This window comes from Chiloscyllium plagiosum, unplaced genomic scaffold (genome assembly GCF_004010195.1).
Source record: "Chiloscyllium plagiosum isolate BGI_BamShark_2017 unplaced genomic scaffold, ASM401019v2 scaf_2408, whole genome shotgun sequence".
Classification (NCBI taxonomy): Eukaryota; Metazoa; Chordata; class Chondrichthyes; order Orectolobiformes; family Hemiscylliidae; genus Chiloscyllium; species Chiloscyllium plagiosum.
The window spans coordinates 10,414-25,503 of record NW_025213900.1 but is presented as its reverse complement, the minus strand read 5'-3'; the positions used below and the strand labels follow the sequence as shown (position 1 = coordinate 25,503).

The 15,090-nt window shown below is 48.6% G+C and overlaps 1 protein-coding gene across 1 annotated transcript; it reads right to left on the bottom strand.

The window, feature by feature from the left end:
* Positions 1–3,314: 3,314 nt before the first annotated feature.
* LOC122547751 (toll-like receptor 5) lies at positions 3,315–11,338 on the bottom strand. Its single transcript, XM_043686334.1, has 2 exons — positions 11,213–11,338; positions 3,315–6,820 (listed from the first exon to the last, which is right to left on the bottom strand). Exon 2 carries the CDS (start codon positions 6,809–6,811, stop codon positions 4,160–4,162), a length of 2,652 nt encoding a protein of 883 aa, XP_043542269.1. The 5' UTR covers positions 6,812–6,820; positions 11,213–11,338; the 3' UTR covers positions 3,315–4,159.
* Between the last annotated feature and the right edge of the window lie 3,752 nt (positions 11,339–15,090).

Below are 15,090 nucleotides of genomic sequence, written 5' to 3'. Positions count from 1 at the left end.
CCTGACGGTGTCTCTGGCAGTGACCCTGGCAGTGCCGCTGGCAGTGTTTCTGACAGTGTCTCTGGCAGTGCCCCTGGCAGTGTTTCTGACATTTTCTCTGACAGTGCCCCTGGCAGTGTTCCTGACAGTGTCTCTGACAGTGCCCCTGGCAGTGTTCCTGACAGTGACTCTGGCAGTGCCCCTGGCAGTGTTCCTGACAGTGTCTCTGACAGTGCCCCTGGCAGTGTTCCTGACTGTGTCTCTGGCAGTGCCCCTGGCAGTGTTCCTGACAGTCCCCCTGACAGTGTTCCTGACAGTGTCTCTGGCAGTGCCCCTGGCAGTGCCGCTGGCAGTGTTCCTGACAGTGTCTCTGGCAGTGCCCCTGGCAGTGTTCCTGACAGTGCCCCTGGCAGTGTTCCTGACAGTGTCTCTGACAGTGCCCCTGGCAGTGTTCCTGGCAGTGCCTCTGACAGTGCCACTGGCAGTGCCCCTGACAGTGTCTCTGGCAGTGCCCCGGCAGTGTTCCTGACAGTGTCTCTGGCAGTGCCCATAGCAGTGCCCCTGACAGTGTCTCTGCCCCTGGCAGTGTCCCTGACAGTGCCTGTGGCAGTGCCCTTGGCAGTGTTCCTTACAGTGCCTGTGGCAGTGCCTCTGACAGTGCCCCTAGCAGTGCCCCTGACAGTGCCCCTGGCTTTTTTCCTGACAGTGCCTGTGGCAGTACCCCTGACAGTGCCCCTGGCAGTTCCCCTGACAGTGCCTGTGGCAGTTCCCCTGACAGTGCCTGTGGCAGTGCCCCTGACAGTGCCCCTGACAGTGCCTGTGACAGTGCCCCTGGCAGTGCCCCTAGCATTGCCCCTGACAGTGCCCCTCGCAGTGCCCCTGACAGTGCCTGTGACAGTGCCCCTAGCAGTGCCCCTAGCAATGCCCCTGACAGTGCCCCGAGCAGTGCCCCTGACAGTGCCCCAGCAGTGCCCCTGACAGTGCCCCTTGCAGTGCCCCGACAGTGCCCCTGACAGTGCCCCTGACAGTGCCCCTGACAGTGCCCCTGGCTTTTTTCCTGACAGTGCCTGTGGCAGTACCCCTGACAGTGCCCCTGGCAGTTCCCCTGACAGTGCCTGTGGCAGTGCCCCTGACAGTTCCCCTGACAGTGCCTGTGGCAGTGCCCCTGACAGTGCCTGTGGCTGTGCCCCTGACAGTGCCCCTGGCAGTGTTCCTGACAGTGCCCCGACAGTGCCCCTGACAGTGCCTGTGGCAGTGCCCGTGGCAGTGTTCCTGACATTGCCCCTGACAGTGCCCCTGACAGTGCCGCTAGCAGTGCCCCTGACAGTGCCTGTGGCAGTGCCCCGGCAGTGTTCCTGACAGTGCCCCTGACAGTGCCTGTGGCAGTGCCCCTCGCAGTGCCCCTGACAGTGCCTGTGGCAGTGCCCCTGACAGTGCCTGCGGCAGTGCCCCTGACAGTGCCCCGGGCAGTGCCTCTGACAGTGCCCCTGGCAGTGCCTGTGGCCATGCTTCTGGCAGTGTCCCTGACAGTGCCTGTGGCAGTGTCCCTGACAGTGCCCCTGGCAGTGCCCCTGACAGTGCCCCTAGCAGTGCCTGTGGCAGTGCTCCTGACAGTGTCCCTGACAGTGCCCCTGACAGTGTCCGTGACAGTGCCCCTGACAGTGCCTATGGAAGTGCCCCTGGCATTGCCTGTGGCAGTGCCCCTGACTGTACCTGTGACAGTGCCCCTGGCAGTGCCCCTGACTGTACCTGTGACAGTGCCCCGGCAGTGCCCCTAGCATTGCCCCTGACAGTGCCACTCGCATTAGCCCTGGCAGTGCCCCTGACAGTGCCTGTGACAGTGCCCCTAGCAGTGCCCCCAGCAGTGCCTGTGACAGTGCCCCTAGCAGTGCCCCTAGCAATGCCCCTGACAGTGCCCCTGGCAGTGCCCCTGACAGTGCCCCAGCAGTGCCCCTGACAGTGCCCCAGCAGTGCCCCTGACAGTGCCTGTGGCAGTGCCCCTAGCAGTGCCCCTAGCAATGCCCCTGACAGTGCCCCTAGCAGTGCCCCTGGCATTGCCCCTAGCAGTGCCCCTAGCAGTGCCCGTGGCAGTGCCCCTGGCAGTGCCCCTGACAGTGTCCCTGGCAGTGCCTGTGGCAGTGCCCCTGGAAGTGCCCCTGACAGTGCCCCTAGCAGTGCCCCTAGCAGTGCCCCTGGCAGTGCCCGTGGCAGTGCACCTGACAGTGTCCCTGACAGTGCCCGTGGCAGTGCCCCTGACAGTGTCCCTCACAGTGCCCGTGGCAGTGCCCCTGACAGTGTCCCTGACAGTGCCCCTGGCAGTGTTCCTGACAGTGCCTGTGGCAGTGTCCCTGACAGTGCCCCTGGCAGTGCCCCTGACAGTACCCCTGGCAGTGCCCCTGGCAGTGCCCCTGACAGTACAGACTGTCTGAATGGCAGTGCCCTGGAAGTGCACCTAGCAGTGCCCGTAGCAGTGCCCTGACAGTACAGACTGTCTGAATGGCAGTGCCCCTGACAGTACAGACTGTCTGAATGGCAGTGCCCTGGAAGTGCACCTGGCAGTGCCCGTAGCAGTGCCCTGACAGTACAGACTGTCTGAATGGCAGTGCCCCTGACAGTGCCCCTGACAGTACAGACTGTCTGAATGGCAGTGCCCCTGACAGTGCCCCTGACAGTGCCCTGACAGTACAGACTGACTGAATGGCAGTGCCCCTGACAGTGCCCCTGGCAGTGCCCTTACAGTACAGACTGTCTGAATGGCAGTGCCCCTGACAGTGCCCCTGACAGTGCCCTGACAGTACAGGGCAGTGCCCCTGACAGTACAGACTGTCTGAATGGCAGTGCCCCTGACAGTACAGACTGTCTGAATGGCAGTGCCCCTGACAGTACAGACTGTCTGACTGGTAGTGCCCCAGACAGTGTTCCTGACAGTGCCCCTGGCAGTGTTCCTGACAGTGTCTCTGACGGTGTCTCTGGCAGTGCCCCTGGCAGTGTTCCTGACAGTGTCTCTGGCAGTGCCGCTGGCAGTGTTCCTGACTGTGTCTCTGGCAGTGCCCCTGGCAGTGTTCCTGACAGTGTCTCTGGCAGTGCCGCTGGTAGTGCCCCAGACAGTGTTCCTGACAGTGTCTCTGGCAGTGTTCCTGACAGTGTCTCTGGCAGTGCCCCTGACAGTTTTCCTGACAGTGTTCCTGACTGTGTCTCTGGCAGTGCCCCTGGCAGTGTTCCTGACAGTGTCTCTGGCAGTGCCGCTGGTAGTGCCCCAGACAGTGTTCCTGACAGTGCCTCTGACAGTGCCCGTGGCAGTGTTCCTGACAGTGTCTCTGGCGGTGCCACTGGCAGTGCCTCTGACAGTGCCCGTGGCAGTGTTCCTGACAGTGTCTCTGGCGGTGCCACTGGCAGTGCCCCTGACAGTTTTCCTGACAGTGTTCCTGACAGTGTCTTTGGCAGTGCCCCTGGTAGTGCCCCTGACAGTGTTCCTGACAGTGTCTCTGGCAGTGCCCCTAGCAGTGCCTCTGGCAGTGTCCCTGACAGTACCCCTGGCAGTGCCCTGACAGTACAGACTGTCTGAATGGCAGTGCCCTTGACAGTGCCCCTGGCAGTGCCCTGACAGTACAGACTGTCTGAATGGCTAATTTGGAATAGCACACAACTTACTGCAGAAACTCAGCATCTGTGGGAAGGAAGCAGTGACTCGTTCTCAGAATTGGACCTGAAATGTTCAAACTGTACTTCCTTCCCACAGATGCTGCCAGAGCTGGTGAATTTCTCCAGTAATTTCTGCCTTTGTTTCAGGTCTCCAGCCTCCCACAGTTCCTTGTTTTATTTAAGTTGGAGTACCTGTCTGATGGAATTGGGGCTGAAGGCTGAGACAGTTTAACAAGAAGGATATGAAATGAGTTGGGCGTCTGTTCTTCTCCTGGTCTCTGTCGAGGTGGGGAGCTGGGTGGGGCTGTAACTCAGAGGGTACTGGGAGGTTGAGAGCAGGCTGCCTGACCTGGATCTTACTGAAGCACATTTGTTGAGGTAGTCGTTATGTTACAGCAGACACGTGTTGAAGCCGCGGTCACCTATTGATGGTGCACTTTACTGTCCAGAGGATGGAAGAGCCATTGTAAAGGAGATGGAGTTTAATCTCGCAGTTGGCATGCAGCCACTATCTCCTGCAGACAATGAACAGGATTGCTTATCTTGCCACTGTCGCAATCTGTTGCAACCCGATGTTGTCATTTGCCTTATTCCTTCTGAAGAAATTCAGGCGGCTGAAAGGTTTCTCTGTTTTCCTTCTGGCCTCTTGTGAAATTTGATCGGTCAGTCTGTCTAAGATCCACTCGTGGTCCTGTGGGTCTTCTGGCCAGCGCATGTACTGCCTGTTCTGGATGTACGCCCTGATGGGCTGGTACTTCATCAGCTGGTAATCAGGGAGCCTACCAACAACCAACACAACCATCACTTCCCTCAGTTCATGGAAAAGGCGACTCTGTGCGATATTGAAGGCTTCCACACACCAGCCGTCCTTCAGGAACTGCCTGGTCACAATGCAGACTGTTTTCTTACTGCTCCAGATGGCGTCACGTATGTTTGTAATATGATCCTCCCCAGGAATGAAGTCACGGTCTTCAAAGCACATTTGAAGCCTGCTCTTCTCATTGAACTGAGAGTCCAAGAACTGCAGGAGGGAATTCTTCACCCACTCAATGTCATTCCTGCTGAAACAGAGGTATGCATCAAACCTGTAGTCCTTCTCTTCCCCATCTGCCCTCTGACCATTAATGATCTTGTTTGTTGTTCTCTTGTACCAGATGAAGAACAAACCTCTGCCGTGATTGTAGAGAAGAACACAAGAGATGATAATCAGTAACATGGTCGTGAAGACGACAAAGAGAGCAAATTGTATTGCCTCTACCTTAGCATCTTCGTCACACTCATCAGTGTTTAGAAAAATAAGAGGTACCCCTTGTAAATTTTCTGGAGACACACAGTACATATCTGTTAATGGTTTTGCCAAGTCCACCTCAGTGCTATTTAGCCATTCGATAAAGACCCTGAGACTACACTCGCAGATGAATTGGTTATCCCTCAAGTCCAAGTGACTCACAAAACTGAACACATCTGGACTGGGTGAGACAAGGCGGTTTTTAGATAGGTCGAGAATTTCAAGAGAGCCGGGAAACAGGTCCTGACTGAGCTGGGACAGAGAGTTCGATGATAAGTTGAGTCTCTTCAGAGAATCCAAACCTTTAAAAATATCTTGGGGCAGCTGGGTGAGATAGTTTTGGTTGAGAAGAAGAACAGTTAGGTTAGCCAGGTTATGGAACACTTCCCAGCACTGCTTCGATATCCAGACCAACTCGAGGAAGTTACTTGACAGGTCCAGGTGGATTAACTGGTTGTTTTTTGGAATGATATCAGTCCGGCCAGGCGTGCACATCGAGATACGGTTTTCCCTCAACAAAAGATGCTTCACAAAAGGAAGGGTCATGATCGTATAGAAAACATTGAGGTTGGTAAAAGCATTGTTCGAGAAATCAAGAAAGGTGCTCATGGAAACTGCCTCCAGGCCATAAACTGTTGTGAGTCGGTTCAGACCCACTAAGAAATAAGTCATTTTTGGGAGATAGTGAAAGCCAGAAATAACCGAGAGTGCATTGTCCCGAAGATTCAATGTGGTCAGCTGATCCAGTCCATGGAACGAATCGTGCTGAATGATTCCAATGTGGTTGTGTTGCAAATCAATTAAGGTGACATTCCTCAGACCTTCGAAGGTCGATGAGTAGATCTCCCCCAGTAGATTGAAGGAAAGGTTTAACTGGAGAAGGGAGTCAAGGCCAAAGAATGCGTTCTTTTCAATCTGATTGATCTTGTTGAAAGATAATGTAAGCACCTGCAAGGAAGGTAAGTGTGAAAATACTTGGGTTGCAAGTGTAAAGATGGACCCGTGGGACATATCCAGATTCAGGAGCGAACTGTCACTGAGACCAACCAGTGTCTGCTTGTTTGGGTCTTCTATGTTATGAAAACCAAATGAACTACCAACGGTGGACAGGTATTGCATCTTCAGGTGGATAATAAGTGTTCCTTTCATAGCTATAAACATCTTCTCTAGCTGCTGGACATTAAGGGCAATTCCTGAAATGTCCAACGTGTACAGCAATATGTCCTTGAAAGGATTGCCGCACTGATTCCAATCAAAGCTTTCACTTTTGTACAAGAGCCTGTTTGAGGAGATGCTGAATGTTTTAAAATACCTCGGTCGGACATTGTCCAGATCACCCTGACAAATCTGATGAATGTCATTTGCCTTAAAATGAACATTGCTCAAAGCGTTCAGGTTAGAAAATGTTGAATCTGGTATGATTTGTTTTATATTGTTTCCATCAAGAATGAGGGTGTGCAGTGAGGTTAAATATTTAAAATATCCGCGTTGCAGGATTGAGTCAGTCAGACCGTTGTAGTCAAGATAAAGGATTTCCAGTTTGTGTAGCCCAGCAAATGCCTCCATGTCCAGGTCTAATTCTTTATTTCCTCCCAGATCGAGGTAAATCAGATTGGGAAGATTGGTAAACGCTCTTGCTCCAACACGCATTGGCGGCTCTGTCTGTAATCCAATTAAGAGAATCTGTAGCTGAGCTAGTGACTGAGAAAATGATGTCTCTTCAATAAGCCTGATTCTGTTGTGGATTAAGTTGAGCTTGATGACGTCTGTTGGCACTTGGGGGATCTCGGTAAAATTGCGATTCACACAGTTCAGGTTATTCTGGTCCCTGGAACAAGACTTGATGGAAGGTTTCAGAGCTGCAGTGAAAGCTGCAAGGAGGCACAGAAACGAGAACAGCATGATGGTGTCCTATTAAAGAGAAAAGACAGATTATTCGTTAACAATTGCTCAAGAAATCATCAACCATTCATAATAGGTGGGATTACACATTACCACCTCTCAATAACCTTGGCCTTGGCTGTTCTGATCACAGAAACTAGATTAGATTACTTACAGTGTGGAAACAGGCCCTTCGGCCTAACAAGTCCACACTGACCCTCCAAAGAGCAACCCACCCAGACCCATTCCCTCTACATTTACCCCTTCACCTAACACTACGGGCAATTTAGCATGGCCAATCCACCTGACCTGCACATTTTTGGACTGTGGGAGGAAACCAGAGAACCCGGAGGAAACCCACGCAGACACGGGGAGAATGTGCAAACTCCACACAGTCAGTTGCCCAAGACAGGAATTGAACCTGGGGTCTCTAGCGCTGTGAGGCAGCAGTGCTAGCCACTTTGTCACTGTGCCACCCTTTATGACACCATTGGGATTGGCCATTTGGCTCTGTGAGCTCGCCCCCTGTTAGTCACCATTCCCTTGCTCCTTGGTCACCTTGTAAAGTTTCCTTCCCAAGTCCAATCTCCCTTCTGGAGGTTATTATTGAATCTGTTTCAGCCAACCTTTGTGGCAGTGCATCCCAGATCACAACTCACTGAGGAAGAAACCATTTCTCCAGAGTTTCCGAAGAATGAGCGATGATCTGATTCAAGCCTCAGGTTCTGTAGTGGGGGTTAACAGGGTAGTTGTGGAGAGATTGGTGCTGCTGCTCAGGGAATATTGAACGCCAGACCAAGAGAAGGAACCAACCAATTCAGACTGGCTGAGGAAAAATTACTTGGAATTCTCTACCCCAGCTGTTTATGGGTTACTCCAGCAGTGAAAACATTTAAGACTGAGAGAGGTAGATTTTTGTTCTGTGGTGGGATATGGGGACTGGGCCGTAAGGTGGTGTTAACGTACACCAATGCTTCTGTTTTAAATGGGGAAGTGGACTTGGGAAGTGGATTTGGCCAATTGCTCCTATTTCTTGTGTTCCTATATTCCCTCATTGACCTCACATTCTTTTGCCAATCTATGTCTTCTGGTTAGTTCTGCACTCGCTCTCTAATGCCTGGATATCCTTTATAAAGTGTGGATCACAGAATTCTACACAATACTACAGCAGAGGCCTGTTTGACAAAGATTGAAAACATAAATGAAAAGTAGGACCCTTAGCCCTCCACGCCTGCTCTGCATTGTCTCACATCCTCTAATAAATTAGGCTAACAACAATGCTATCCATGTCAGTTTTAAAATGTATAATTGGTTAAGCATTGGTTACCATTTCCACAAGACAGGTTCAACCTTCTATCAGCTGTTGTGTGTACAATTGTTTCCACACTGTAGGGAATCTAATCTAAACAGGGAAAGGCTTCAGAAATCTCAAACGCAAAGGGATTGAGGATTAAATGGCAGAGCAAACTCAATGGGCTGAATGGCCTAATTCTGTTCCTACATCACAGAACATACAACGTGACAGCACAGGATAGGCCCTTCTGGCCTTGATGTTGTGCCGACCTGTGGAACTAATCTGAAGCCCATCAAACCCACACTATTCCATTTACATCCATATGCCTGGCCAATGACCATTTGAGTGCCCTCAAAGTTTGCGAGTCTACTACTGTTCCAGGCAGTGCGTGCCACACCCCTACTACTCTCTGAGTAAAGAAACTACTTCTGACATCTGTCCTATATCTATCACCCCTCAATTTAAAGCTATGTCCCTTCTTGCTCACCGTTACCATAATTGGAAAAAGGCTCTCCCTGTCCACCCTATCTAACCCTCTGATTATCTTATATGTCTCTATTAAGTCACCTCTCAATCTTCTTCTCTCCAACGAAAATAGCCTCAAGGACCGCAGCCTTTCCTCATAAGACCTTCCTTCCATACCAGTCAACATTCCAATAAATCACCTCTGGACCCTTTCCAAAGTTTCCACATCCCTACTATAATGCGGTGACCAGAACTGTACACAATACTCCAAGTTCGGCCGCACCAGAGTTTTGTACAGCTGCAACATGACCTCTTGACACCAAAATTCAATCCCTGTACTAATAAAAGCTAATACACTGTATGCCTTCTTGACAACCCTATTAACCTGCATGGCAACTTTCAGGGATCTATGAACATGGACACTCAGATCTCTCTGCTCATCTACACTGCCAAAAAACTTGCCATTAGCCCAGTATTCTGCATTCCTGTTACTCCTTCCAAAGTGAATCACCTCACACTTTTCCGCATTAAACTCCATTTTCCACCTCTCAGCCCAGCTCTGCAGCTTATCTATGTCCCTCTGTAACCTGCAACATCCTTCAGCATTATCCACAACTCCACCGACCTTAGTGTCATCCACAAGTGTATTAATCCATCCTTCTATGCCCTCATCTAGGTCATTTATAAAAATGACAAACTGCAGTGGCCCCAAAATAGATCCTTGTGGTACACCACCAGTAACTGAACCCCAGGATGAACATTTCCCATAAACCACCACCCTATGTCTTCTTTTAGCTAACCAATTTCTGATCCAATCTGCCACATCACCCTCAATCCCATTCCTCTGTATTTTGTACAATAGCCTACGGTGGGGAACCTTATCAAACACCTTGCTGAAGTCCATATACACCACATCAACCACTTTACCCTCATCCACCTATTTGTTCACCTTCTCAAAGAACTCAATAAGGTTTATGAGGCAAGACCTACCCTTCACAAAACCATGTTGACTATCCCTAATCAACTTATTACTTTCTAGATGATTATAAATTGTATCTCTTATAACCTTTTCCAACACTTTACCCACAACAGAAGTAAGGCTCACTGGTCTATAATTACCAGGGTATTCTCTACTCCCTTCCCTGAACCTTTGCTATCCTCCAGTCTTCAGGCACTATTCCTGTAGACAATAACGACACAACGATCAAAGCCAATTCCACACACAACTTCCCACTACTGTCCTTGATTGGCCCTAATCTTACTCTAGATGTTCTTTTATTCCTGATATACGTTTGGAAAGCTTTAGGGTTTTCCTTAATCCTACCTGCCAATGACTTCTCATGTCCCCTCCTGGCTCTTCTTAGCTCTCTCTTTAGGTCTTTCCTGGCTACCTTGTAACCCTCAAGCACCCTAACTGAGCCTTCACATCTCATCTTAACATAAGCCATCTTCTTCCTCTTGACAGGTGATTCAACTTCTTTACTAAACCACGGCTCCCTCACTGGACCTATTCCTCCCTGCCTGACAGGTACATACTTATCAAGGACACGCAGTAGCTGTTCCTTGAATAAGCTCCACATTTCATTTGTGCCCAACCCCTGCAGTTTCCTTCCCCATCCTATGCATCCTAAATCTTCCCTAATTACATCATAAATGCCTTTCCCCCAGGAATAATTCTTGCCCTACCAATTCCTTTCCATCTCTAAAGTAAACATAACCAAATTGTGGTCACTACCACCAAAGCGCTCAACTATCTCCAAATCTAACACCTTGTCAAGTCCATTACCCAGTACCAAATCCAATGTGACCTCGCCCCTTGTTGGCCTGTCTACATACTGTGTCAGGAAACCCTCCTGCACACATTGGTCAAAAACTGACCCTCTTAAAGTACTCAAACTATAGTATTCCCAGTCAATATTTGGAAAGTTAAAGACCCCCATAACAACTACCCTGTTACTCTCGCTCCTATCCAGAATTATCTTTGCTATCCTTTCCTCTACATCTCTGGAATTACACAGCATAGTATCATAGAATCCCTACAGTATGGAAATAGGCCATTTGGCCCAAGTCCACACCCACCCTCTGAAGAGTAACCCACCCAGAACCATTCCCTTACCATATTACTCCACATTTACCCCTGACTAATACACTTTACCTGCACATAGCTTAACACTATAGGTAATTTAGCATAGCCAATTCACCTAACCTGCATATCTTTGGATATCTTGTGGTCTTATTTGCAATAGCTCCTCTTCCATCCTTCCATGGTGGGATTTGAACCCATGTCCCCATTACTCTCTGGGGCTCTAACCCAGTTACATTACCACTATGTTACCCTCAATGGCTACTTCCTTGCTTACATTATTTAAGGACAGTAGGGTAAAATCACCACAGTCTTCTCAGACCATAGGGCTGCTTTCCCATTACAGGGAGATGGTTGTTGGTGGGGGTTTAACCTGAGGGTCACCAAACCCTTAGGCAAGGGAAGGATTGAGAAGGAGAGTCCTTTCCCGTGATGTAAGCCAGTGCAGAATTTGAACTCTACACATTTTAGCAGCTGTTCAGCTAACGGAGCTGGGACTGAGGCCTAACCAGACATCTCCTCACTGGAAATAGAGGTGAAATGAATTATGAACCATGTAGGACATTGTGTGGTGGTTTACCTTGTCCAGAGCCTGCAGAAACCAAAGGACACAGTCTTCACTTCATGTGAGGGAGTCTCAAAACTGATCTGCAGAAACAATCATTATTAATGATTAATCACTGGGATAAACTCACTCAGGCACAGATCCAGAGCCATGTGAAATACTTTAATGCTACCCTCAATGGCTGCTTCCTTGCTTATTTAAGGACAGTAAGGGTTGAATCCCAATAAGAATAAAAACGCTGAGAAATGAAGAGAAGCAAAAGCCAAGTTTTCACTGTTGAGATTAAGCCTCACTTTCCACTTTCAAATTATTAACCAAAAGAGAATATCATACACTAAATGAACTTGTGAGAGTAGTTTAGTAACACCACAGTTATAGATAATATGTTTGATTGAAGGACCAGGTTTAATGGCTAAAACTATTATTGGTTTTAAGTAACTGAGCTGAGCTGATAAATTGTCTCAATGTGCAATTAGAAATTTTTGTAAAACTCTGTAACTAAAAAACTGTCTTAATTCTACACAACTTTGTGGGTGGCACAGTGGTTAGCACTGCTGCCTCACAGCGCCAGAGACCGGGGTTCAATTCCCGACTCAGGCGACTGACTGTGTGGAGTTTGCAGATTCTCCCCGTGTCTGTGTGGGTTTCCTCCGGGTGCTCCGGTTTCCTCCCACAGTCCAAAGATGTGCAGGTCAGGTGAATTGGCCGTGCTAAATTGCTTGTAGTGTTAGGTAAAGGGGTAAATATACGGGAATGGGTGGGTTACGCTTCGGCGGGGCAGTGTGGACTTGTTGGGCCGAAGGGCCTGTTTCCACACTGTAAGTAATCTAAAGTTTGTTTTAAAGATTTCTGACAAAATAATATCAAAAAACAGTCAAAGTGTGTGATCATTCACAGTTAGGTCTGTTGTAATTTTGACGCTTCCTCTATTTTTACATCAATTCAATTCACGTATTTTCGTGAAATAGAGTGGCACAGTGGTTAGCACTGCTGCCTCACAGCACCAGGGTCCCAGGTTCGGTTCCAGCCTCGGGCAACTGTCTGTGTGGAGTTTGCACATTCTCCCCGTGTCTGCGTGGGTTTCCTCCCACAGTCCAAAGACGTGCAGATCAGGTGAATTGGCCATGCTAAATTGCCTTTCGTGTTATGGTGTATTAGTCAGAGAAAAATGGGACTGGGTGGGTTACTCTTCAGAGGGTCGGTGTGGACTTGTTGGGCCGAAGGGTCTGTTTCCGCACTGTAGGGAATCTAATCTAATCTAAATAGTCCCAAGGATGCAAGACTTCAGTTATGGACAGAGACTGATTCCTGGGTTTGGCAGGACTGACATATCAGTTAGCACACTATTCACTGGAGTTTCGGAAGAATGAAGAGGATCACTCAGAAACCTATAAAATCCTACCAAGACTGGCCAGGGTAGATACAGGAAGGTTGTTTCCAATGACAGGGGAGTCTAGAACCAGGGGTCACAGTCTGAAAATATGGGGTTGGCCATTTAGGACCGAGAGGAGGAGAAACTGCTTCCCCTAGGGAGTGGGGGAGGGGGGGGGGGTGAAACTCGGGGGGGGGGTGCTGAAACTCTGTGCCCCAGGAAGCAGTTAAAAACGTTTTCAAGAAGGAGTCAGATATTGTTCTTAGGGCTAAAGGGATCAAAAGGATATGGGGAGAAAGTGGGAACAGGGGACTGAGTTGGATGATCAGCTATGATCGTATTGAATGGCAGAGCCCTGAAAGGGCCGAATGGCCTACTCTTGCTCCTATTTCTAAAGTTCTGTAATCGGGGACAGAGATTTACAGTGACTGGCAAAAATCCAGGGATCTTGCAAGATGAGACTTTTTTTTAACGGCAGGTGAAGAGGAATTGAAACACACCGCCTGAAAGTGTGGAGTTAATAACTTTTCAACAGGAATTGAATAAATGCCTGGAGGGAGAGATTTTAGGGCCTACTGGGGAAAGGCAGTCGGATGGATTGAATTAGATAATTGATGGAATGAACTGACAGAGGTGTGTGGGATGAGATGGTGCTGTATCATTCTGATTGTTGTGGTTTGTAACTAGAAGAATGGGAGAAGGTGAATCAAATGGCCTTTTCTTGTTGAGCAAATGTTCTATACATAACCCCCCCCCCCCCTTCCAGGCCAGATTATCCAGCAGTATCAAATCAATCAAACATTGACATCACTATTTTATCCAGGTACCAGCAGAGAGCCCTATCCACAGACCATTCAAAACCCATCAGATCACCCAGCAACCCTCACCTCACTGGGTCACAACAGAGCTCTTTGGTGGTTTCTCAGTCTGTCCTGAGCTGGTACCTGGAACCTGTCTGGAGAGGTTTGGGTTGTTTTCTGCTGTACTCCTTTGACAACTTGGTTATCTTGTTGCTGGTCGCTATCACTCAGCATCACAACAATCATCATCATTCAAGTGTTCTTCCTCAGTGTCTTTGTGAAGAATTGGTGAGAGGGTTGGATATTGGTTAGAGCTGCTGTTTCCCAATGTGGCTCCAAATCAGTAATGACTTCACATGATCCGGGCTGGTGGTGTATTTGAGAAACCTTTGCTCGTTCCTCAGTGTTTGTATTCCGATCTCAGGCTATCTGTCTAGTTTACAGTTTGATAGTTCTCCAGTTCCTCGATCGTCACGTAGCTCTTTAATTTATAATGGACCAGGGCAGACCCCCTTAAAACATTTCAAGAAAGTAGCCAGGACCCTAACTTTGTGAGTTGTTTTAAACAGGGGAAGAGTGGATATTCCAGGAGGGATGCAGCTGGTCGAACCACTTAGTTTGAAATAAAATAGAATTTATTTACAAGGTTACCGAATGAAACACAAACAAAACAGAAGAGGATATAGAATAACTTAACCTATTCGAAAAGCCAACTGACCATCCCAACGTAATGTTGCTGTTCCAAATACTTGCAATATTCACCAGAAACACCCCTTGGTACCAAAGGTAAAATCAAACCCAGGGTTTTGCAGAAGACAGAGAGATGACAGAGAGATTCAGCATGGAACACCTTCCTCCATGGAGCTGTTTCTTGGACCAGCAGACTCAAAAACTGACTGACTGCTTTCTCTGAACAGCCAGACTGCAAAACCCAAACCAAACCAAACCAAACCAACCCAGACCAGACCAGATCAGACCAGATCAGACCAGAGTAAAGCTGAGCTGGGAAGACTGGTCTCTCCTCGTTCATTGCAGCAGTTGTTTTTAAACTTGTAAGCCGTTGATCCGAGGCAGTGTCTGTCAGCTATAATCAAATGGGCCCTAAAACCTCCAAACCTAGAACTTTCCGAATCATTGCTTTTATAAACTCTCTGAAAAAAAAAAGCCAAGGACAACCTAACCTTGTTAAAGGAGCAGCATCTTCACAAATTCACCTCTGTCTTTGAGGAAGAGTGTCCCATTTTTCCGAAAGGCTCGATAATTGGCCAAGGTCTTCCGAATATAAACTCAATCTGGGGATGTTAATGCCTTTTCCATTGACATTACATGAAAATGTAGCCGTATGGGGCAAAAGCTTTGTTTTGTTGTCCAGTCGTCAGTGCTGATGGTTTTGATGGTATGTACCATGTACTCTGTTAGACACTGAAAACATGACAGCAATGGTCATGCTTGTTATGTTGCTAAGTCATTGAATGCTGGGAAATGTGGAGGAGTAAATTTCCCCATGTGTCTATTCAATGGAGTGAATGTGTCCATTGCTGATTCTGTCGAAGGAGTCGATGTAGAGGGTCCCTTTGCTGCTGAGGTTGATATATTTGGCATCTCTCACATATGATCATCAATCATTGAGATATCCTGATTCATCGCAGCCAGTCTACAGACTCCCCTGCTGCTCTCCTGTGAATTCAATACCCATGTGTCCCTGGTGTAACGTAGTATTT